Source organism: Clarias gariepinus, chromosome 17, assembly GCF_024256425.1.
Source record: "Clarias gariepinus isolate MV-2021 ecotype Netherlands chromosome 17, CGAR_prim_01v2, whole genome shotgun sequence".
In the NCBI taxonomy this organism is placed as follows: Eukaryota; Metazoa; Chordata; class Actinopteri; order Siluriformes; family Clariidae; genus Clarias; species Clarias gariepinus.
This window is the reverse complement of record NC_071116.1, coordinates 11,517,967-11,544,152: the sequence shown is the minus strand read 5'-3', so window position 1 is coordinate 11,544,152 and position 26,186 is coordinate 11,517,967. Positions and strand designations below refer to the sequence as shown.

The following is a 26,186-nucleotide window of genomic DNA, read 5'->3' as shown; positions in this document are numbered from 1 at the left end:
TTTATTGCAGCAGGTCCAGAGAGAGGGTAACTTCAGCTCCAGGGGGAAGACCCTCATCTAAAGCACTGCAAGACACAATTAAGAGAGAGAGAAGGAAAAGCAGATGGACAGCCAAGAAAATATTCTGGTCATAGTAAATTATGCGACATGCTATCCAGAAACAACTCCATTACACTTAGTCATTAAATATGTACAGAATAAATTATGAACAGCTGCGCAACACTAGGAACTGAATGAGCACGTGGATCAGTTCCAGGACATCATATCCACCGATCCAGGGCTGACCCACTTGTTACATAAAAACCCCACCCGGTATGATTCTGACCATACTGAGCCCCAGAGGCCCATCTCCTTAGTTTTGTGTCATCGTCACTAAGGTACAAAACATGCTACATAATGGCATTAGAGAGGAGTTGACTAATCCCTAGTCTAGTCCCATAGTGACGGTACCCAAACCTGTTGGGTCCGTCTGTTCATGCAATGATTTCATCAGACTTCTCAAAGTTTTATGCTTATCCACTACCCCTGGTGGACCGCTTGGGTTCATTCCTATACTGGAACTTACTAAAGGCTATAGGCCTGTGGCCCTAACACCAGAAGCAAAAAAGACAACGGGCTTTAGCACGGAACAAGGCCACTGGCAATACCAAGTCCTTCCCCTTGGCCTCCATGGCCCCAGCCATGTCCCAACATCTCGTGGACATTATTATATTGTATCTCGTGGAAATATTGTAATTCGTCAGCATCACACTTACACTGCGGCATTACGCCTTACACTTTAAACAGAGACAGCATTTAACACAAGCTGGTCACAAGCTCGTCCATCCTTTAAAACCTTGACTTCGAACATCCATTCCTGTTGCATAAAGACACTTCGGGAAACCAGGCTTAGAGCCATCCTCTCACAGGACTTCAGCAACGAAGAACATTCCATTGTATATGTGAGTAGAAAACTTACACCTGCTAAACAAAAATATGGCATTATCGAACATACCATACCATAAAGTGGGCAATGAAGGTGCAAAAGGTGTCTGTTTCACAGTATGCTTTAAACTACAGTATACTCCCTACACACTGCTGTAGGGATGTAAACTTTAAAGCATTTTTTGTAAGTCGCTCTGGATAAGAGCGTCTGCCAAATGCCTAAATGTAAATGTATCCCGAACACAGACTTGACTATTCATTATATTGGTAACATAGGCACCATGAAGTTTCACATTACTCAAAAAATATTGAAGATATATTTTAAAAATATGTTTTCAATATATCTTTTATATTTGTAATATATTAATACATAACAGATACTGAATAATGGTGATGAACATTGTTCAATTGATCCCTAAACAGTTCCCTTTAAACTTTCATTACCTGTACACTCATTTGACCCAAGCTAAATGCCAGTGCCATTCTCATCCATGTTAATTGTATTCATTTGTATGCATAAAACTCATCCCCATGTCAAGACCTTGGGATATCCCTCGACAACAACCAAATCATTCCTTCAGCCACCGACCGCAATCTTGGGGTAACCGTGGACCATCATCTGTCATTTTCCCCACACATCGCTAACCTTACTCGCTCCTGTAGATTTCTTCTTTACGATATCAGAAAAATTCGCCCATTTCTTTCTTCACAGGCTACTCAGGTGCTTGTTCAGTCCCTTGTTGTTTCAAGGATGGACTACTGCAACTCACACCTGGCAGGCCTGTCTCTGTCCACAATTTGTCTTCTGCAACTGATCCAGAATGCAGCAGCACGTCTCATTTTTAACATTCCCAAATTCTCCCACACCACACCTCCGCTTCCTGCACTGGCTTCCTGTAGCTGCCCGCCTCAAATTCAAAACGCTGATGCTTGCCTACAAAGCTTAAAATGGCCCTGCACCCACTTACCTCTCTGCTAAACTGTGTAGCCTTAATAAAATGACTGAAGCTAACCAGAAAAAAAGATGTCAGTTTACTAGGGAGAATTTAAAGCATTTTTTTTTTCAGATTTATTCTGTCCCACGGTGATGGGTTCATCAGGGTATGAGGAGAGGCAGATGTAGAGGTGCATCCTTCTTGCCTAGTGCTTACTGTACAAGCCTGTGGAGCAGTGTTATGATCCGGTGTTGCTCAGGTCTCGGTTCAGCAACAGTATTTTGAGGTCAACTGACTACCTGGATATACTGAATGACCAGATTTTTCCCAGCACTTGATTTTTTTTCTTCCCTGATGTAGCAGGCATATTCCAAGATGACAATGCCAGAATTCATCAGCCTTGAACTGTAAAATTGTGGTTTAGGAAACACGTGACATCATTTTTACACATAACTGAAAAAGACATTATAATGCCCATTATCAATACAAAATGATATATAGAAAGAAGTGTGACTGAATTGAAATAAATCTTGTACAATTGCATAAGCTTTTTTTTTTTTTTTTTTTTTTGCCTGAGCAGTGGATATTTTAAGAAATAATGCCTTCACTATGTTTTACTAAATGCATTTTTACTAAATGCACTGCAGGCTTAAATGAATTACAAATTAAATTCCACCAGTCTAGAAAATTAGGGTAAAAAACAGCAAGATTTCAAAACATTTATTAAAACAAAATTAGAAAAACATATATGGTTAACTGTGAATTTGCTGCCCATAGATGATAGAGAAGGAACTATGTTCTAGAACACTAAATCCAAAAATCTGAATTTTTTGTGGGTAACAAGAAACTTACATTATTGGTTATGCTGCAACACACCACATCCTAAGCATACTGTTTTATAACAGAGGAAAAAGTCATGTTTTGAAACATTTGTACAACACAGCTACTAAATAAATCACCCTAACTATGTACACTGTAAAATTATTATAGGTCTTTATCCATCAACTTAAAACATAGTGAGAATAGCAAAGTTTAATGAGAATTTACAGTTTGTGATTTACTAATAAAAGAAAAGACAATGTTTGAAGTTTTAACTTTGTTCAATGCTTTAGACAAAATAACTGATGAATCATATTGTTTTGCTTTTAATTTTGCCTTTTTGCCATAAATGCTATCTTTATACTGTGGTAAAATATGAAACAACTTAGAGAGCACTACTGTGTGCACCTGAGTAAGTGAGTGAGTGAGATAGAGAGAGATACAGAGGACAAACTTTAAAAAAAAATTTTTTTTTTTGAAATCCACAGAAAAAAAAAAACAGATGACAGTGTCTCTTGTCTGTCTCTGCCCTGAACTAATTACATCCATCCAAAAATGGATCCTAGCAGTCGTTGTCAGTGGAGGACCAAAGTGATTACATTCAATGCGGCATACATATCTACATAGCTTCCCAACCTGTCCTTCTTAGTGCATTTTAATGTTCAATATTGATAGATTAAACATATACTATAGCAAGTAAAGGTTGCTTCTTCTTCTAAAATAGACTCCTCTCCTGCCTCAACCACTCACCTGACCCTGGTCATCTTAGTCTTTTTTACCATCTTAAAGACTCACCTGTTAGTCTCTATGCATTGTTATTAAGAGGACATTGGAACTCATCTAATTAAAATGAATTATTTCTTCATTACTTGCTTTTGTTTTGTTTTATAACAAAAAAGCTTCACTGATATCCTCCATCACAAACATACTCCATCTTTTGCTGCCTCTATTTCATGTTCTTGCTCTCCACTTTGTTGCAGTTCAGCATGAACATAGGTTGTACATCATGAGGGCTGTTCCTTTAGCTCAGCCCACTTTCGCCCAGTTCAGGAAGGCAGGGACGTCTCGAACTGGAACATTCCGGGTTATCGCCTTAACACGCAAATTACGATCATCTGTGAGCAAAACCACTTCTCTGTGCAGCCGAACTGTTCCATCTAACAGAAAATACAATAATAAGTATTGAAAATATTAAAACAGGATCAAGTACTTGGCATACTTTTCTAAAACAATAAAACACGCAGAAAACCTAACATGTGCAGACACATGCTTACTGGCTTAGACAGATGGTATTGATTTCTCACCTCTCTGCACAGGCATAAAGTCCTTAGCCTGGTCTTTACAGTAATGCAGGCAGCAGGACAGAATTACATCATCATTGTTGCCCTGGAGATAAAAGTTGCCAAAAGAGATATCTGGTTAATTTTTTTTTTAACTCTATGTTCTACATTTAGGCATTTGGGAGTATTCCTGCATATGTTCTATGCAGGAATACATCACATTAACTGTTTAGGCTGGTACTATATGTTACATTCCCAGGAACAACACCTGAAATACTCAAACCAAAATCAGCCATGCCATGCCCAAAGTCAAAGAGATCACACTTTCTACATTGATTTATGATGTGAACACTACCTAAGGGATTTAACCTGTATCTGCATGATTTTCTGTATTGTGCTGCAGCCACATGAATAACTGCATGTTATGACTGCATGTATGTACAGAACATGTGTAAAAAGTTCTAATAAAGTGGATGGTGAGTTTTGATGCTCTTAAAACCGCTGAAGAAAAGTCAAAAAGGATTACTATGTTTTAATAGCTAAAGCTTACTTGCTTAAAAACAAATTTTGTTGCATAAATCTAATCATAGAATTTACAGGTGTCTTGACTTCTTGCATGGTGCAAAACTTGGGTATATCTCTGTATTTCAACAGTTTGTCCCTTTCACACAAACTTTGTATGCCTAGTATAAACAATAGCCTGGAGGAACACAAGTTTTGTATAATAATAATAATAATAATAATAAGACCCTCAGGGGAGCTAAAAAGACATTATAAAATGAATAACACCACATGAGCAGTAAATGTTTTAACCAAAGTCAGCGATTTAATATGAAGATGCTATGCCAAGCCATGTGACCACGAACAACCAATCAAATTTCAGTAAATATAAATATGGGTTGAACCTCAATTTCAAGATAGTCATGCTGCCTTTTTGTCAGTTCACCATGTTGACAAAATTTGCACAAACATGGAGGCACAGCCTCCAAACCGAATGTCCTCAGTGGAAATATTCATAACATGCTGTTTTTTTATGACAAATGACCTCATGGCCTAAAGGCTGCACAACAAAATCAGTAAGGAGTTGTGGAAGTGTGAGCGGGTTCCATCACTTTATTTGTAATTGAGGTTGTGAGCATAAATAGATGCCCACCTTGTGATCTTCACAGCAAAAGAGCAGCATGCAGTTATGCGTTTTTTATTTTTATGTACCTGGTGCCGAGACAACTTATGAAAGACAGAAGCGTTTAGAAATCTGCAAAAAAAATTGGACTGATTCTCTAAGAAAGGTGAAAGTTTTTTAAAAAGAATCATTACTGGTGAAAAGACATGAATGTATTATATGAGCCTGAGAGCTAACATCAAACTTTTACTTTTGATGAAGAAGTGAAGACAGATGTGCAATCATGGCATTCATACAATTATGTTCTATTGGCGGAATGCAAAAGCTTGTTGACTAGATGCACAGTGTGTGTTTAAAAGCAAAAATATTATGTTGAAAAATTATCTATGTGTCAAGTGACCTAAAATAAATTCTACAGCCAGAGTGCAGAAAATTGACTCACCCTTCTGTATGCGCGTACACACAGACACATAGGGATGGGAATTGATAAGATTTTTACGATTCCAATTCCATTTTCGATTCTGCTTAACGATTCGATTCTTTATCGATTCCCTTATCAATTCTCATTTGGAAGACTTTTGAGTGTTTATTCTGCTTAGGCGCCATGCTTACTATTGACTGACCGTAAGCTACGCAACGTGCGTAAGTTACGCAATGCGCGTGATGACGTCATTCGTGCCCATTGGAATCGTTAAGGGAATCGTTTGCAAATTTTGCAAACGATTCCGAGGAATTGAAACACTAGGAACCGGTTCTCAACAAGAACCGGTTTTCGATTCCCATCCCTACAGACACACCACAAAAAGTCTGGACCTTCTCCTTCAGTGTTTTTTTTTTCTTTTTTTATTACTCATTTCAACATTGTACATCAATACTGAGGATATCTAAACATAGATATATATAAAAGAACATGTACAATTATGTAGCAAACAAAAAATAAAAATGTGGTAAAAAGTATTAAACAAACTAGGACCATGCTTTATATGTTTGACTGTTCAAAATTAAAACTCATGGCATTCTTTCATTAGATTAACTTGATGACATGGTTTTTAATGCACGTGTGCCTTGTCAAGAGTTAATTTGTGTAATTGTGGACCTTCTTAATGTGCTTTAGATCATCAGTTGTTTTGTGCAGAGAAGGGGAGGGTACAGAGTCAATAGCCCCGTTTAGTGTTACTGCAACTATATCAACTATACGCAACTATTAAGTAAAAAATAAAGGTCAGTCAATAAAAAAAAATAAAAATAAATCCAAGAACATCTAAAACTATGATGAAACTGGCACTCTTGAGGTCCCCAAGGAAAGGAAGACCACAAGCTATCTCTGCTGCGCAGTTTATTACAATGACCAGTCTCAGAAACACCTCAGATTACAGACCACATAAAGGATTCTCAGCATTCAAGAGGAAGACAAATTTCTTAATAAAAACAGTTTTAAAAAATTAAGAAAAACAAGCAGAAGAGACAGGCCAAGAAAATCAAGGAATGGACATTATATGGATATTCCACATATGTGGAAAATTGTCCTTTGGTCTGATAAGTCCAACTGTGAGATTTTTCGTTCTAACTACCATGTCTTTGTTAGACGTACAAAGAGGGTGAACAGACGGTTCCTAAACATGTGGCTGTCACTGTGAAGCATGAAGCACCATGGAGGTGTTCTGATGATGTGGGGGTGTTTTGTTTGCGACACTGTTGGCACAATTTTAACCATCATGGCTACTACAATAATTTGTAGCAACATAAAATGCTATCTGGTTTACACTTAGTGACACAATAATTTGTTTTCCAACAGGACAATGACCTTAAAAATGCCTCTAGGTTATGCAAGAGTGATTTATCCAAAACGAAGAGTGACTGAGTGCTGCATCAAATGACCTGGCCACCACAATCACCTGATCTAAATCCAATTGAGATGGTTTGGGATGCAGAGAGCAGAAAGTGGAGGAGGAAGGAAAAGAATAATAAAAAAAAAAACATAAAAAACAGCAAAACCATAGCTATGTTTAATAGCAAACATAAGAGCATTTCCTCATGTTCACAGGATCGGGAATAAACAGCTGTGTGGCCATTAAAAAAAAAAATAAAAAAAAATAGTGAAGCTAACAAAAAAAAATGAAAAAAATATTTCACCTCATTCAATATTTCAAAGTTTACCTAAATAATTGTAAAAATGTGTGTGTAATAAAATGTGACTCAATAGTGAATTGACCTATTAATCCAATTAATTTAACCCGACATACAATAGATCAATTAAATTGCATAAATTAATAATATGTAAATGTATTATTTATGAAAACTTTAATGTACGACAGATATATTTACATTTTCTATAGTACACTGCAAATATACAGTGGTTAATCCATCGGTTAATCCATCGTAGGTCCTACCGTCGCCGCGCTCGGCGGTACCGTTTGGCGTTGTGCGTTTGCTGGCTTTTTCAGTTGAGTGGCGCTATATAACTACAGGCTGACGCCTCATGCCTTAGTTCATTCTCTGCTGGATTAATGAGACACAGAGTTTTAGAACTGCACGTAGTAGCGGATAAAATCAAGTAAAACATTGTAGTTAAACAAATTTATAATCACAGAACTAAAATAACGATACAAATGTAGAATTTAAATTAAATTAAATCTTATTAGGATCAAATTTAAACAAAATAAATGTTAACACAGTGAGCCTTTAAATTTTATCACGTGTAATTAGAAAAGACGCGTGTAGGGTTTTGTGTCGTCTTATATCTTGTGTTCTTTAAATTTATAGTAGATTTATTAACTAAAATAAATGACCATAAAAATTATAACATTGTCAGGACGTTCTACTGCGTCAGCTGATGTTGGTCATTCAGCCCCGCTTGTGTTTTTGCGTTATTATAAGAATGAAATGCAGTAGACTGTTATGATTTGTAAGGGGTTCGACCCATGTTACTCAAACAACTCAGTTCAGGTGTAAGTAAATGGATAGAAAGTAAATGTCTGTGCTGTTTGAGGGAGGGACGTGCTAATGATTTGGTCGGCTCTGTGTGTGTGTGTGTGTGTGTGAGAGAGAGAGAGAGAGGGGTGTCGCGGTCGTTTTCAGTGAAACAAAGGCTCAGCTGAAAAATGTTAGGCACATCAGTCACTTAACCCCCAATAAAAGGTATTTGAGTGTTATGATAGTTGTAATATAACAGATGCGCACTGAATACTAAACCTAAACCAGGCACGGAGATTAATGAACCAAGATAGCCCCCATACCCGTTTAAAAATAATAATAATAATAAATATCAAAGAATATTATTGTGTATAGACTGATTAAAAACAATGCAATTTATGCTATCATAAGGAAAATAAGTTCTTCCATTCCAATGATTAAAAAAGGTAACAATGTCAACTTTATAATCTAGAATCCAGGAGATTAAAATTACACAAATTGAAATCACTGAAAGTCTCCAGAAGAGCCTCAGATTCAAGAGGTTTTTAAAGTGGGGAGAAGTGCATTTCAGTTCCTCTGAATGTATAGGTGAGAACAGCCGATTCACACCTGGGGAGGGTGAATAATTTGTATTTGAATGTTGTCTGGCATTGTAAAGCACTATAGTGACACTAAAAGAACAACCCAGGATTAATAGGAATTCTTATACTGCATAAACATTATTTAGCACAAAAAAATTCCTCGCGCTCGGGAAAACTATGCGTGCGGTTGAGCGCTGGTTAGACTATAGGAAATTAAATCGGAGGGTTTTTATTTAGACTATTAAAAAAATAACCTGCGTCTATTTTTAGGCGTGCCAGCCGCCACTTTTTAGTTAGAAGTTTTCAATACAAAGCTTATAATGCCCACATGACATGACGGAATAAGGCACGGCTGGTGATGATTGGGGTTTGTTGGGTTACAGTGGATTTTGCTACGCGGTGTGAGTGCAATGGCCATCCGTCTGCTCGCGCTGACTCTGCTCTCCGCGGATGGCCGGACCGCCCCCCTCCCACCTCTCACTCCTTTGAAGTCCCTGGGGCGCGTTCCATTTGCCCTGCTTGCATGCCGCACTTCCGCGTTGTTACACAGCGCGTAGTAAAATCCACTGTAGCCCAACAAACCCCGAGTATTTTATAGCGCGGGGTGCAAGCCCGGGCAACGATAGCAACGATAGCTCACCAGTCATGTGTAATTCTGCGGTCCCGCTGCTTCGCATGTCTGAAGGGGAAGCCGCCTAACTAGTGAGCGAGGAGCGATATTGATTTGGGCGCACGCCGTGACAGGCTGAAAAAACTGTGTCAGATATAAGACTACATGCCTTTATAAGACTCAACTTTTATTTAAGCGCACTCACAATAACGAAAAAACGTTGTGATTTTGTAAGTGTTGTGATTTTGTAAGTGTTGTAAGCTGCGCTGTTCTGTATTGTTTTTGGTGAACTTGAGCGCGTCAGAAAATGAACGCAAACGTTTTTTTAAATGGTCAGAGTCAGTCTGCTTGCTGTTTTCCCGACGTGTTCATAATCATTAGTCTACTTCTGCCGGTGCGCTCTGGAAAACTTAATGCATGCGGCTGAGCGCTGATTAAAACTATGGAGTAAATTAAAGAGGAGAATCACGATGCAGAATCGAAGTCCTGAGCCCAAACCTCATTTAAATTAAATTAACAAATATTATAAGTAAAAAAACAATAGCCCACGTTTAGAAACCGTTTATAAATTCTTTCCGACATGAGTTGGCCTGGTGTTATGCGCAGAGCGCCGGGAGATTTCCTGAAGCTCAGAAATCACTGGGCATGTTTTCTAAATAGCCGCTATCTTTAATAACTGATGGAGGTTTTGAGCTGTATACACACGCATTCCTGCCTAAACTCTTAAAACTACACCTGTAACACAATAAACAGTAATATTTCAAACATTCTGCAGGCTGATATTTGGAGTAAGGAAAGAATAATGAATAAACCAGTTGTTGGGTCAAAATAACCCAACCAGGTGTTCATTTGTAAACTACATCTCATATGAGCCAACATGAGCAACCCAACAATGTGTTTAAAGTACCTGAAATAATCCAGAACTTAAATAACAATAAACCGATACAGAGATACGCTGTATAACGGTCACTGTTGTATTTACGGCCACGAGCGAAAATGTCACTTTACGCCACCTGGCGGCCATTTTACGAATGACTTTGAAATGCAACTGATTTATTTTGGCCGCTGACGTTTTACGCGGCGGTGAGCGCGACTGTAATAACCATTCCAATTGATCAACTACTGTACTAACAAAAATTGTACCATCGATTAATATACAAACAGTATACTAACATCATACTTTTTTTTTTAAAAACATATTTCAAAATAATATTATAGTATATGCTTTAACTTAAAGTTAAATGTAATTTCAAAAGCACAATTATAGCAAAAACAAACTGAATTATTATTATTATTTTTAATATGCTCAAGGTAATCATTGTAACAATTTACAGAAAGCCTACATTAGAATAAAAAAATATACATACTATAATTTCAGTATATTTTCTGTTACATTTTAATGCTAACACCAATTTTTGTGATAACAGCTTAGTGTTAGTTGCTTAAAATGAAGAGAGAGCAACAAGCAAAGACCCTTCAGTGTCTGAATACCTAACAATATAAGTACTAAGTAAAATGAATTACTCTTTCTCACAAGAGACCATAGGGTTTAAATACTTTAGCTAATATACTGAAAGAGCATGGGCACTGTAGTTTTAGCTTTTTTAAATAGTTTTTTTTTTTTGCCAGTCTTTACTGATCCTCAGAGATTTTGGTCAGTTAGCTCATTTAGTGTAGAATTACAGCTACAGACCATCATATTGGTGCAAATGTTAAAATGACCATGTACTGTATAAGGTTTGCTTACTGTTGTCTCCTGAGGTGAACTTGAGCTGAAAGGTTGTCCCTGATAACAATGCTACCAGGAAACCTGAAGTGTAGTAAACACTCATCTGGTTAAGAATTTAGGAGTGCAGACTACAAAGTTGTAATTTTTTAATCTTATCTGCTAATCTTATCTGCTAATCTGCTAAATATTAGCAACAACATTTCAGTGACATCGAAAGTGATTTCTTAGAAAACCCACCGCCCTGCACATTTTACTCTTTGCCCTGCTCTACCAAACCCGACAGAAAGTTTAGATCAGGTGTGTTGAGAGCTGAGATAACAGAAAAATGTGCAGGGCATAAGGTACCCCATGATCATGTGGCAGATCCACTGATCTAGAGCACCAAACTAACTGAAAAAATCTCTGCAATAATGGTACAGCTGTAATACATTCTGGAACTTGGAGTCTAGTATTTGCTGTCACCACTACTGTACCTCTATGTTTGATTTCTCGTTAATGAGACTGAAAAATGCTGTGTAAGGTGTTCAGAGTGGACATTTACCTTTTTCTAGTCTTGATTACATGTGTATGTAGACTATAAGCAAACTATGTTTTTCTTATTTCTTTATGTCCCTATTTCACATGACCCTTTGTGAATGTAAATTTTACGTCTAATGCATATTAATACACAAGATTATTCTGTTCCTTTTTTTTTTTAGCCTTCCTTTATATGTCACACCCTTTTAAAAACAAACAGTTTTCAAAAAATATATTTAGTAACTAGTGATTCTACTGTATGGAAAAAAAAAAAATTTTTTTCCCATAAATGTTTTAAAGATTAAAAAAAAAAAAAAACTCAAAAGAAAACCCAGAAACAGTGAATTATACTATTACCAGTATATATACACCATAAACATTTTGTTAAAAAAAAATGCAAAAAATATTCACAGACCTTATGTCCAGAGGTGTCCTCACTGCGGAAAGCAATCGACTCTAACTGGTTTCCCCTGCTGGTCAGTGCTCTCAGGCCAGGCTCTCTGGCCTCAAAGCCTTTCTCTAAGAAAGCCACAGCTGCTTTAGCACATTCCTGCACCAGCCTGACATGAGATGCTTCATCTATGGAGTCTACATCTCTGCATTCTTGTCCTTTAGCCAAACCATCTAGCTCTGTAATCACTGTGTGAAAAAATATACGCTTATAATATAAAATGAATGGAATCCATTAATTTGTATATTTAACAATAATAAATACTGTAAATAAAAAAAAAATGTATAAAAAAATAAGTGCTGTCTGACCTATTAGTGGTACCACCAGTATGTATATGCCACATGCCAGAAGTTTTTTTAATCCCTCCAGGTGGTCGATAAAGCAGTTGGTGTCAGGAATAAGATAGAGAGGCCTGATCTCCAGCTCCAGCTGGCTTCTAATTTGTAGGACAGCCTGTTGTGAAGTGACATACCGGCTGTTACAAGTGCTTAAAGTAGAGTGGGGGAAAATTGTAAAATTGTCACACCTTTATTTTTTCTCTCCTTTTCTGTTGTTCTGCAAGTTTGTGCATTAAAGCATGGTGCCGAGCTCTCAGCTCTCGGAAATCATTTTCGTTTTCATCCATCCCTTCATCCATCTCTTCTCCTGATGTGGACAGTGATGTCTCCTCTATGATCACATTGCTGTCCTGGAAAGCACATATGCATAAATACAATCTCCTTCAAAAACAAAAAAAAATGGCCAAGCATGGTGATGCCTGCTATACACTAAAGATTCAAAGGTTTTAAACTTTAATAAATGAATGAAATTTTGCACCAGAATTTCACCTTTAATTTCCTGATATGTGAAACTAGATGTACAATGATTACCCATAACAAAATGACCACCAACATAATATTAAGTAGGTCCCCTTTTTGCCACTCATACAGTTCTGACGCTTTTCTCTCCGAACCAGCAATCTGAGGTACAGTAGCTCTTCTATAGAATGAGACTACTGTACATGGTCCAGTCTTTATTCTACATGCACATCAGTAAATGCTAGCTGACCCTTTGCTCTGACCCCAATTATGCTGGAATATGCAAAGAAGGAATTTTATTGCTCTGTAATGTATATATGATAATTAAAGGCTTTACTTAACATACCAGAAGAGGTCCAAGGAAGGAAAATTGGTGAACTGGCGACAGAGTCAGCCATGATACAGGGCACTTCATTCTACATGCACATCAGTGAATGTTCGCTGACCCTGTGCTCTGACCCCAATTATGCTGGGATATGCAAAAAAAAGACTTTCACTGTTCTGTAATGTATATATGATAAATAAAGGCTTTACCTAACATACCATAAGAGGTCAAAGGAAGGAAAATTGGTGAACTGGCGAAAGGGTCAGCCATGGTCCCCCGGACCAGATATGTCCTGACCACTGCAGACTGGAAAAATCCCACAAGGGCTCCAGTTTTGGACTTGCTCTAATCCAGTTATAACAATTTAATCCTTGTCAAAATTGCTCAAAATCTTACACTTGACAATTGTTTTCTGCTTCAAACACATCAACCTGCATTAACCTGTAAACTTTACCTTTAAAAAAAAAAAAATCCCGTACACGTTTTGTAAGACGAAGAGTAAAAAGAGAGACGAGGAGGAGGGAGGGGGCTACTGTAGGATGACTTTCTCACACACACGAACACTAACAGAAACACTGCTCTGTCTTCTTTAACTTCTTTAAAAAGAAACCTCATCACATCATTTGTGCTCATCAGAACTGTATGGAGTGGGAGAGTGTGTCAGCTCGAATCAATACAGACATTTTTTGTTGACCACTCTCATCAACAGGGCATTTGCTGCTCATGATGTAAAAGCTGGCTATTATGTACATGATTGATGCATTGTAATTATTTCACCTAATTGGCTGATTTATTGGCTGTCCCTATTATTAAAGTGCTAAGTAAGTAAATATTGTAAATACTGATATAGGTCTACCCTGATGTTGAATAAGTGCAGATGAGTGTTTTCAAACCTGACACTGCTCATTGGTCTGCAGTTGAGACCTGTGCTCAGTTGATTGGCTGGTAGTGGCCAGCAATGCTATGGAAACATACTTCCCTCCTTTAAAGGCAAGCAAAGGCTCCTCCTGGCCGCAAAGGGCCTCAAGAAAGTATTTCAGCACAGTCACTCTCTTACAGTCAGCTGCCATGGCCTGCAAAACAAAAAATAAACAAAGGTTTTGATATCTGCAAGTGCTTCTGTGTGTCATACTGTTTATAACATGCACTTATCAGTTGTGACATTAAGATTAACATGCTCTATGATCGTGTGATAGTAAGTCTTTTTTAACTCTTGCAGACAGTATGTATACAGTATGTGTGTATGCAATAAAACATTGCACCTCTTAACCAAACAGTGCAGCTCACCTAACAAAAATTTGGCCTATAAAAATTGGTTTTTGGCAAAAGCCCAAACAAAATGTTTATCTCAAATAATATCCACTAGAGAACTAGGTAGGGGGGGGGATCAGCTCACATATTCTGTCATACACATGACACAATCAATGTAATTAGAAAGGCATTTAGAATTTGCCCTAGGTAAAGGTAGATTTTCTTGGCTAATACATATATAAATATAAGCTCAAGCAAAATGGAAATGAGAAAAAGTTAGCGTTGGTATCTAAAAATTAATCTGAAACATTAACCTAAGTTTAAACTTGTTTTTTAAAATGTCCACATTATAACATTATAATAAAAAAAACTTAAAACTTTTTTTTTTACAATGTCTAAAACATTGACAATTTTTTTTATTAAGCTCAAATTGAAAAAGCATTTAAAAATCCTTCATAAATTTCGGTACAAACTATTATTTCCTGCACCACTAGTCTGCATTATTTTTAGCTCCACATAAAGCTAAGCTTGGATACAATAACGGTAACCAAACTCTTTTCACATATCTGCACATAGTAGATCACTTATAATTTTCACAGTGCCACTAATGTACCAGTGCACTGCAAGCAGGTCAGACTCACAGTATCTGACTGGGGCTCAATATAGCATGGCTCCTGTGGAGCAGCCAACAAGGGTACAAATCCGGCCAGCATTCTGTCCTCCTCCAGCACCAGAAGTTGTAAGTCATCACTCTCTCCATCAGCATCTGCCTTAAAGAGTGGAATCTCGCCATGATACACAGACGCCAAAGAATTACACAGTTCTGCCAGGCACTGCCACACATCAGGACCTCCTCTAGAAAAATACATACACAGAGAGACACACAAACACAGTAGAATTGCACAAATTCTGTTGGTTTATCATAAATCATAAAACAGCTCCATTTTTACCCACAAAAGACTTATCATCAACAATACAGTTTTACATAATCAGTATAGTATGCACTGTATGTGTGTGGGGGGAAAAAGTATAGGCATTTTATGGGCAAGCTCCAATATAAATTATAACTGTCAAAAGTTTATGCCACAATTTATTAAAACCGCTGCAATAATTCCCATTATAATAATGTACTTATTAAAAACCATTATTCTAACTGTAATATTTCTACTTTTTCTAACCTTCTCATAACAACAGTACCACAGATCAGAATGCCACCTGCACCATACTGTATAATGTGTAAATGATTTGTTTTAATTTTGCTGGTGTGGCACAATTTATGGAGAAAAAAAGAAGAAGAAGAAAAAAGTACAATCCTGATTCATACACACATGCGATCTCATTTCTGAATGACAGCAATTCACTTGCATGTACAGTATTTTCCTGCATTCAGATCCCACTGCATTTAAGAGTTCACTTATTTACTTGACAACAATCCCAGATTGCTACAGTATATCAGTCAAGGTCACTGGGTGCACTCAAACAGTGTAACACAAAACACTATTAAATTACCAGGACAGAAATTGATTGCTTTAGTTACACAATTCAATCACTTCTCATCTCTCTTCCTCATTTACGGTGTTCCGCTGTCACTCACATGAAGTGTAACAAGGAGGTAGAGCTAATCAAGCTAACCAGTAATCAGAAGTTGGGGTAGTATGCTGTTATTTTAATGCCAAAAACTGTTTTGCACCCTGATTTCATTTTTGTTCACATAAAGGCTCACTAAATAATCACACTTGCATTGTGCTCAAACTGTATTTCCTGTATGTGCTCAATATCACAACACTCTGCTCGCTACATTTCAGCCAATCATAAGCCCCCCTTTTTACATTGACAACCTATTTCTGATTAACTTTGGTTGTTGCATTTATCATGGCATACAATAAATGTCTCATACATGCTAAAAACGAAAATACATACTACTGTCTGATCTGAGACAGGCATGCGCAGTTCTAATTGGGCTATAACTTAATGTATTAGATAATTAAACCTGCCGTGTTGATTCGAGCTGTCACACATATTTTGAGAACAGCGATAGCTACAGAGAAGTGCATGGAAGTGTGTTAAGATTGAGCAATGAACCTTTTAAAAACAATAAATTCTACACTGTAAACTATGTATTTAATAACAAACTACCCAACACTGTCACATTTACCTTATGCTGATAATAATAATAACAATAAAAACTAACACACATGATGAAGTTTTGTAATTGTCTGAGTATCCAAAATGCATAAGTGCTACTTATTAGTTATTTTTATGTATTATTGTTAATATTCTATTTAATTTTAACAACATATTACTTTATTTACATTAAAATAGGAAAATGTGACTTTTATTTTTAATACTGTAAATACTGTGCAGACAACACTTTTCTTTGTGCAATCAATGTTTTTGTTGAAAGAAAAAAAAAAACATGATGTGAAACACCATGATCTCAATTCCCATGGAAAAAATGGGAATTCGCATTTTGTCAAGAATTGTACAGTCCTAGTATGGCTGCACGGCCATAGCTAACTAAAAGTAAAATAAATTAAAAAAAAAGGGACAAAAAGTGCTGCCCCCCACTGCAGAATATGAGCTTGATCCTGATGTATTGTGTAGGTATAAGGTACTTTTGATGTTCTGGAAATTAATAACAACAATTTTTATAACTAGTGTGGTTATTTATATAATAAATATATTTATATAATAAATATAGTTATTTATATAATAAATAACCAAATCACCAAATCTCCTTCCAAACAGTGTGCAGTGTGTCCCATTTGTATCATATCATGTTCATTGGCTGGAGCCTCGAGATTGAAAAATATGGTTACATTTCATTAGCCTAAAATCAAACTAGTTTGACTGGTTTTAAGTCAACACAATGACCTTAGAATTTAAGAAAGCTTTTTAAGTTGTGTTACTGCCAGCTGGGAATGTTTCCTTAGGAGGGCTGGGGTAGTATTTTAATAGTTTTGCTCCCTGAAGCTTTTCTTTAGAGAGAATGAGAAACTCAGTCATCTGTAAAAAACTTTGGAAAAGAGTCAGATGAGGTAAATCAGGCATCCGAGATGTGGTTGGCACATTTAGGTGGAAGGAGGCCATGGGGCAGGTCAAGAGGGGTAGGTAGAGAAATTATATTTCCACACTGGCCTGGGAACACCTCGGAATCCTCCAATCAGCATAGGTTGAGGTGGCCAGGAATGGGATGTTTGGGGTTCCCTGCTGGAAATGCTACCCTGTAAACCAACTTTGGATAAATGGTTGAAGATAGATGGATGAATTAATAATGTCTAGTGCTCGAATGGGTATATACAGTAGGTGGACAAGCAATATTCAACTTTTACCGCTGCGGCGTATGGCGACAGCATTTGGGTTTGTGCCTTTGCTGGCTTTTACCGCTGAGTGGCGCTATATAACTATAGACTAGCGCCTCAGGCATAAGGTCGTTCTCTCCAGGCTTAATGAGCCGCAGCTCGTCTAGAGGCGCACGTAGTTGCAGATAAAATCAAGTGAAACATTGTAATTAAACAAAGTCATAATCACAGTAGTAACATTACAAACGTATAATTAAAATTAAATTAAATATTTTTAAGATCGAATTTAAGCAACATAAACGTTACCACACAGCCTTTAGATTTTATGTGTAATTAGAAAAGCTACGTGTGTAGTAGTGTCTTGCATCATCTTATATTTTTGTGTTCTTTAAATTTGTAGCAGATTTATTAACTGAAATAAATGAAAGTAAATGACCATAAAATTAAAACACTGTCAGATTAATGTGCAAAAACTATATAGTAAAACTATATAAGCTACACAGCCTTTTATAAGAGGCTGCTTTTATTTAGGTGCACTTACAATGACGAAAAAACTTTATGATTTTGTTAAATAAAGAAAGCAAACAGGGTGCGCTGTTCTATATTGTTTTCGGTGAACTTGAGCACGTCAGAAAATTAACCGAAACTCTGTGTATACTCACCTCACAGATGTGAAAAATATATACTTATAAAAAGCAAAATATCTGCTTTTATATAAAAAAATAAAAAACACATTAGATTATGTAATTCGTATGAAAAGTGAATTGTAGGCGCGTCCACTGGTGCAGAGACAACGAGATGACATGATCACCATCAGCACAGCCGAAACCAAAGAAATCACTAATTTATCAATTAATTATTAAAATGGTCAGAGTGATTTTCATTGCTGTTTTTCCCAACGCATTCATAATCATTACTCTACTTCTGCCGGTGCGCTCTGGAAAACTTTATGCGTGCAGTTGAGTGTGATTAGACTATGTAAATTAAAGAGCAGGATCATGACGCTCAGCGCCCCGAGCCCAAACCTAATTTAAACTAAATTAACAAATATTTGAAGTAGATAACAATAACAAAAAGTAGAAACTGTGCCAGGTGGAGTTATGGCACTTTTAAAATTATAATAACTTTACAGTGATCTGAATCACTTTAAATAATGAAAGTGGATCCTGCACCTGAATCTAACTAAAAACTACTGAAAAGAAAACAAAACTCAGGCTCTATATCCCAGCTTACATCTCGCATTCGCGTTCACACACACCGGACTGCATTACCCACAATGCATCTCCCGCACTGGACTACACCCCGTAAACAGCTGTCGTAAATCAACTTCTTTCTCCCGCAACAACACGCTCCTTGTTGGCGGTGTCCGTCTGATCGATGCACTCATCCATCATTTTTGTTATATATTTGCGTACTGACTGGGCCGGAAACTCCCGGTACTTCAGATGGCCAGTCCGCCACTGTATATATATATATATATATATATATATATATATATATATATATATATTCAAAAGTATATCGAAATATCGGAAATGTGTTTAAAAATCGTATCACCGTTATTGAAAAAAATTCTATCGCGATATATATTGATATCGAATTATCGTCCAGCCCTACCCTGAAGCCTTCTTAACAAGAATTGAACCTCTTTCCTTGAAGTTCTTGATGATCCTATAAATTGTTGATTTAGGTGCAAACTTAGTAGCCACAATATTCTTGCCTGTGAAGCCATTTTTATGCAACGCAATGATGGCTGCACACGTTTCTTTGCAGGTCACCATGGTTAAGAATGGAAGAACAATGATTTCAAGCATCACCCTCCTTTTAACATGTCAAGTCCATTCTAATCCAATCAGCCTGACATAACGATCTCCAGCCTTGTGCTTGTCAACATTCTCACCTGAGTTAACAAGATGATTACTGAAATGATCTAAGCAGCTCCTTTAATGACAGCAATGAAATGCAGTAGAAAGCATATTTTTGTTTATACAATAATAATATTAATAGCAACTAGTTTTTACATCTTCATACTATTTGGCTTCAGCTTTTTTCCCGTTTTTTGTGCTTTTTGGAGAACGCGCGAGTTTCTTCTTTTAAGAACAATAAACGGAATTCAGCTCCAAACAACCAAACTCAGACTCAGGTATGATATAATGGAAAATATATTATTTTTGTTTACCAAGAAATTACAAGTTTTATAGACAACTACCTCAGTCTAGCATGTGTCTTCAACCAATCTCTGTCAGTTCTCACAGACCAAGATGCTCTTACTCACACAGCAGAGGCAGATCTCCCAGAAACCTCATCTACCCTCCAGTACTGTCTCATTGCCTTGCACTGGTGCTAGATGGGCTCTGGAACTGCCAATCTGCTGTAAAGAAAGGCGATTTTATCTCTGCCCTAGCTACCTATTACTCTTTTGACTTTCTGGCACTAACTGAGACCTGGATATCTCCTTAGAACTCAGCTACACCGGCTGCCAAATCCTCTGCCTATGTATTCTCTCACTCTCCACAAGAAACTGGCAGAGGTGGTGGTACGGGTCTTCTGTTGTCCAAGAGATGGTCCTTCTCGCCTTCTCGTCTCATCTCAGTTTTTCATCATTTGAATTTCATGCAGTTAAGGTAACCTCTCCAGTTAACCTCCACATCTTGGTTATTTACCGTCCTCCTGGCTCTCTAGGAAGCTTTCTAGATGAAATGGACATGCTTCTTAGTCTTTTTCCTTCTGCTAACACTCCTCTCACTGTTCTAGGAGATTTCAACCTTCCATTTGACAAACTCAAATCCTTTTTCCTTCTCCCTCTCCTTAACTCCTTCTCTTTAACTCTCTCGACCTCGTTTTTGCCACCCTTCCCCAGTCACAGATATCACTATTCCTCTTCATAAATCTGATCATTATCTGGTATCCTTCACCATAACTCTTCCTATTCTATGTAGTTTACCCACAGAAACCTTCACTCTGTCTACCCTTCCACTGTGTCTTCCTGCACCCAATCATCTCTCCCAGACCCAGACTCCTTCTCCTCTCTACCACTATAGACTGCGACTGAAACTTTCCTCTCCTCTCTCTCTCTCCTCATCCATAGATCTCCTTTGCCCGCTGTCATCTAAACCAAGTAAGGCGTCTTGTCCTGCTCCTTGGCCGTGATGTACTGCGCAACAACAGGAGAGAATTAAGAACTGCAGAGAGAAGATGGAAGAAATGGAACTTAATGCAAATCTCATCTCTTACCAGACTCTTCTCTCCAAATTCTCATGTGATGTGACTTCTGCCAAAACTACCTTCTTCAGAGAAAAGCTGGAAGCCTCTGCACATGATCCTGGCAAACTCCACAACATTTTCTCCTCACTACTCAACCCACCGACTCCTTCTGCCCCCTCCTCTCTGACTGCTGACGATTTTGCCACATTTTATGATGGGAAGATTGCAGCAATCTGCCAGTCCTTCGCTCCCAACCAAACTCTTACGGCAGAACCTCAGGACCTTCCCTTCCCTCCCTTAGCAGAATTCTCCAACCTGTCATCTGATGAGATTCAGCAGATCATCTCGTCATCTAACCCCACCACCTGTTCATTAGACCCAATCCCTTCTCACGAGACCTCCTTCCTTTCACCACAAACATCATCAACCATTCCATATCATCTGGTCATGTTCCTGCTGCTTTTAAGAAGGCAATGGTTATTCCCATCGTCAAGAAACCCTCCCTGGACCCATCAGAAGTTAACAATTATCGCCCGGTATCACTTCTTTTATTTCCAAACTTCTTGAAAGAACTGTTTATAACCAAATGTCTCTTTAGCTCTCACAAAACAACTTTAATGTGTTTTCAACTTCAAAGTGGCACATTCCACAGAGACTGCCCTTCTGTCAGTCACTGAGAAGCTCCATGCTGCTAGACCTGCTAAACTGTCATCTGTCCTCATCCTCCTGGACCTGTCAGCTGCATTTGACAAGGTCAACCACAAGATTCTATTATCTATTCTTACAAGCCTTCGAATTTGCGGAACAGCGTGGCAATGGTTTGCTTCTTACCTAAAAGATAGGTCATATGAGGTAACATGGAGGGGATCTACATCTGCCCCACGTAGACTCTTTACTGGTGTCCCGCAGGGCTCAGTACTTGGTCCTCTTCTGTTCTCCCTCTATACCCGGTCTCTTGGTAAGGTCATATCATCGCATGGATTTTCATACCATTGTTATGCAGATTACACCCAACTTACTCTCTCCTTTCCTCCCTCTGCCACTCAGGTTTCCACCTGGATCTCAGCATGTCTGGCAGACATCTCATCCTGGATGGCTGCTCATCAGCTGAAGCTTAATCTCAGTAAAACCGAACTGTTGTTTATCCCTTGTGACTCATCCCCATGTCAAGACCTTGTGATATCCCTCGACAACAACCAAATCACTCCTTCAACCACCGCCCGCAATCTTGGGGTAACCGTGGACAATCATCTGTCATTTTCCCCACACATTGCTAACCTTACTCGCTCTTCTTTACAATATCAGAAGAATTCGCCCATTTCTTTCTTCACAAGCTACTCAGGTGCTTGTTCAGTCCTTTATTATTTCAAGACTGGACTACTGCAACTCACTCCTGACAGGCCTGCCTCTGTCCACGATTCGTCCTCTGCAACTGATCCAGAATGCAGCAGCACGTCTCGTTTTTAACCTTCCCAAGTTCTCCCACTCCTCCGCTTCCTGCACTGGCTTCCTGTAGCTGCCCGCATCAAATTCAAAACGCTGATGCTTGCCTACAAAGCTAAAAATGGCCCACCACCCACTTACCTCTCTGCTCTAATCCCACCACGCACTGCACCACGTTCCCTCCGATCCTCCAGCACTGCTCGCCTCATCCCACCATCTCTCAGGGATTGAGGGCGGCATTCATCCAGGCTCTTTTCTGTTTTGGCACCTAGGTGGTGGAATGAACTTCCTCTAGATGTCCGTACAGCTGAGCCTTTGACCATCTTTAAACGACGACTCAAGACGCATCTGTTTCTCCAGTATTTGGACTAACCCCCCCTAAAAAAAAAAAAAAAAACTCTTCCCAGTTGTGTTGGATCAATGGCACTTAGTTATTAATCTACTTAACCCAGTGTAAGTATGTATCCAATGATGTGAACATTAAAGCACTTTTTGTAAGTCGCTCTGGATAAGAGCGTCTGCCAAATGCCTAAATGTAAATGTAAATAATATTCAGCTTGTTTAGTGTGTGGACTGCAGGATGTTTAGACATTCTTCCTCTGTCATTAGTGGTAATTTTACTTGTGATAGGTGTGTGTTAGTGAGCACTTTGACAGAAAAGATATCAGCATTAGAGGAGCGCATCCAGACTTTAGAGAGGGTTAGAGAGTGTGAGAGCAGCCTTATTCCCGTAACGGACAGTCTGGGTGCCCTCACAGCCGGGCGAGTGGGTGACGACTCGGCGGCATACTCGTTCAGCCAAAGCTAACGCTAAGGCTAGCCCACCGGAGCACACCTCTTCTGCGCTTCACGTCAACAGGTTTGCTCTCCTCAGTGATGCACCCACTGAGAAACCTGAAAGAGCTCTGTTTATAGGAGACTCTATACTGAGACATGTGAAATTAGCCAGGCCTTTAGGGACGCCAGCGGCAGTGGTTAGGTGTATCCCGAAAGCCAGAGCACCGGACATAGCAGGTATTCTTAGGGCTCTAGGACAGCACAGGTTTTCAAAGATAGTAATACATGCTGGAGCGAACGATATATGCCTTCGTCAGTCAGAGGTTAGTAAGAATAACTTTTTAGAGGTGTTTAAATTAGCGAAGGCGATGTCTGATGAAGTAGTATATTCTGGTTCCATCCCTATGAGACTTGGCGACATAGCTTACAGCAGGTTATGCTCGCTGAACCGCTGGATGTCCAGGTGGTGCTCCAAAAACAATGTGGGCTTCATAGACAATTGGAAGACCTTTGAGGGCAAAACTGGCCAGTTAGGGCGGGACGGTGTCCATCCCACTCGGGAAGGTGCTGCTCTCATTTCCTGTAGTATAGCTCATAGTCTCAGAAGAGGCCTAGTTAATCAGTGACAATTCAGAGCCCAGGCCAGGGAGCAGACAGACAGGCTAAACCAACCGTCTGCTAGCTGCATAGAGTCGTCACCCCGGGTTTACTGTATTAAGACCGTGTCTGTTCCCCGAGTTAAGCAAAAATGTAGAAAGACCCAGAAAGTCTGTTTTAGTAATTTAATTAACATAGATACCACAAACTCGGATCACACTGAATGCGCAGCTGGCGCCTCTGATCTGAAGCTAGGACTGTTAAATATTAGATCTCTCGCATCTAAAGCAGTTATAGTAAATGAAATTATCACGGATCAGGAATTTAATATACTCTGTTTAACAGAAACCTGGATTAAACAGGACGAGTATGTAGCTCTAAATGAAGCTAGTCTTCCTGGATACAGCTACATACACCAGCCTCGGTTAACTGGTAGAGGAGGAGGCGTTGCAGTTATTCACAATGATAATCTGATTGAATACTGATAATCGTACAAAAACACGGACACGAATTTAATTCCTTTGACGTTTTCTATAGTAACATAAGTGTAGACAAATATTAAGTCAGCTCAGTCGATTCCACTAATTGTCATTAACAGACCTCCAGGGCCGTACTCTGAATTTCTTTGTAAATTTGCAGATTTCCTCTCAAACCTAGTCGTTTCTGTAGACAAGGCGTTAATCGCTGGAGATTTTAATATTTATTTTGAAAATCCAGAAGACCCTGTGCATTTATGTCCATACTGGACTCAGTAGGAGTAAATCAGTGTGTAGTAGGACCCACTTATAAAGCAGGTCACACTTTAGATTTAATAATATTCTTCGGATTAAGTATAAGAAGTTTACTTACAAGTCAATTGTCTGAAGCTATATCAGATCACTATCTTGTCTCTATTCAAGTGTGTCATAGTAATAAAGTACACACAGCGCCGCTACCGTACTAAATGTATCACATCAACTACCACACAGAGTTTTATCAGTAATCTCCCAGAGTAACCAACTTTGATTAGATCACCGTCTGACCCCACAGAACTCGATCAGGCGACTGAATATTTAGAGTCGACGTTCCGTTATACCTTTGATAATGTAGCTCCAGTTAAAAGAAAAATTATTAAAGATAAGAAACTCGCTCCCTGGTATAACGATCATACACGCTCTTTAAAACAGACCGCTCAGAAATTAGAACGTAAATGGCGTCAAACTAAATTGTTAGTATTTCAAGGGAGCATCCTGAACTATAGAAAAGTTCCTAGTGTAGCTAGATCAACGTATCTCTCCACTCTTATAGAAAATAACAAAAATAATTCCAGATTTTTATTTAATACCGTAGCCAAATTAACCAGAAATAAGACCAATGCAGAAATCTCCACAACAACTTCGAGTAATAGTGAGGACTTCATGAACTTTTTTAATAATAAAATTGTAAATATTAGGCAAAAAATTGAGGCTTTGAAACCAAACAATGTAAGTTATGCAGATGTTAAACTAACCATGTCAAATCGGAATTTAGAATATTTACTCCCCTTGAAGAGAATGAACTAATTTCACTCATCTCTTCTACAAATTCATCAACCTGTACATTAGATCCTGTACCGACACATTTTCTTAAACAGATAGTACCAGCAATAACAGAACCCCTGTTGAGAATAATTAATTCTTCACTCAGCATTGGGTATATTGCAAAATCTTTTAAATTAGCAGTTATTGAAGAGATTATAAAGAAACCTGACCTTGACCCCTGTCAGCTGTCCAATTACAGGCCACTATCAAACTTCCCCTTTATCTCTAAGATTCTGGAAAAAATAGTAGCGGAGCAGCTATGCTCATATCTACATAGAAATGGCATACATGAACTGTATCAGTAAGGATTTAGGCCTCATCACAGCACAGAGACAGCACTCGTTAAAGTAGTAAATGACCTCATATTGGCCTCTGATCAAGGTTGTGTAACCATGCTTGTATTACTCGACCTCAGTGCAGCTTTTGACACCATTAATCATAGTATTCTTCTTCACAGATTAGAAAATGTAGGAATTAAGGGTACAGCCCTCTCCTGGCTCAGATCCTATTTGACTGATCGGTATCAGTATGTAGACTTAAATGGTGATTATTCTGAATGTTCTCTAGTGGAGTTTGGTGTTGCACAGGGTTCAGTTTTAGGCCCACTGCTTTTTTCCCTTTACATGCTTCCTCTGGGCAACATAATCCGTAAGCATGGTATTAGTTTTCATTTTTATGCTGACGACACACAGTTATATGTCTCAGCAAAACCTGATGAGATAAACCAGCTTACTAAAGTTGAGCAATGTGTGCAGGACATAAGAAACTGGAAGCTAATTAACTTCCTTCTGCTTAATCCAGATAAGATAAAAGTTCTAGTCATAGGACCGCATACAACTAGATGTAAGGTTCTAGATCACTCTAACTTTAGATGGCCTTTCTGTTCCATCAAGTGCAACAGTAAAAGACCTTGGTGTGATTATAGATTCCAGAATTTCATTTGAAGCTCATGTAGATAATTTTACCAGGATAGCAATCTTTCACCTCAGAAATATTGCCAAGATAAGAAATATATTGTCGATAAACGATGCAGAAAAACTAGTTAATGCT

General features: G+C 38.3%; 2 protein-coding genes across 4 annotated transcripts in view; both read right to left on the bottom strand.

Moving 5' to 3' along the window:
• Positions 1-3,442, bottom strand: part of phldb2a (pleckstrin homology-like domain, family B, member 2a) — a 66,650-nt gene extending 63,208 nt beyond the window's left edge. Inside the window, exon 1 of the mRNA XM_053476087.1 lies at positions 3,429-3,442. Within this exon, the coding sequence (XP_053332062.1) occupies positions 3,429-3,442 (14 nt within the window). The remainder of the gene's footprint in view (positions 1-3,428) is intronic.
• smg6 (SMG6 nonsense mediated mRNA decay factor) overlaps positions 2,565-26,186 on the bottom strand; it is a 64,278-nt gene continuing 40,656 nt past the window's right edge. For all 3 annotated transcript variants that reach the window (XM_053515867.1, XM_053515868.1, XM_053515870.1), the window contains 7 exons: positions 14,896-15,109; positions 13,897-14,076; positions 12,408-12,569; positions 12,190-12,334; positions 11,846-12,069; positions 3,983-4,064; positions 2,565-3,835 (listed from right to left, as the gene is read on the bottom strand). In XM_053515867.1, the coding sequence (XP_053371842.1) occupies positions 3,705-3,835; positions 3,983-4,064; positions 11,846-12,069; positions 12,190-12,334; positions 12,408-12,569; positions 13,897-14,076; positions 14,896-15,109 (1,138 nt within the window). In that variant the 3' untranslated portion in view covers positions 2,565-3,704. The remainder of the gene's footprint in view (positions 3,836-3,982; positions 4,065-11,845; positions 12,070-12,189; positions 12,335-12,407; positions 12,570-13,896; positions 14,077-14,895; positions 15,110-26,186) is intronic.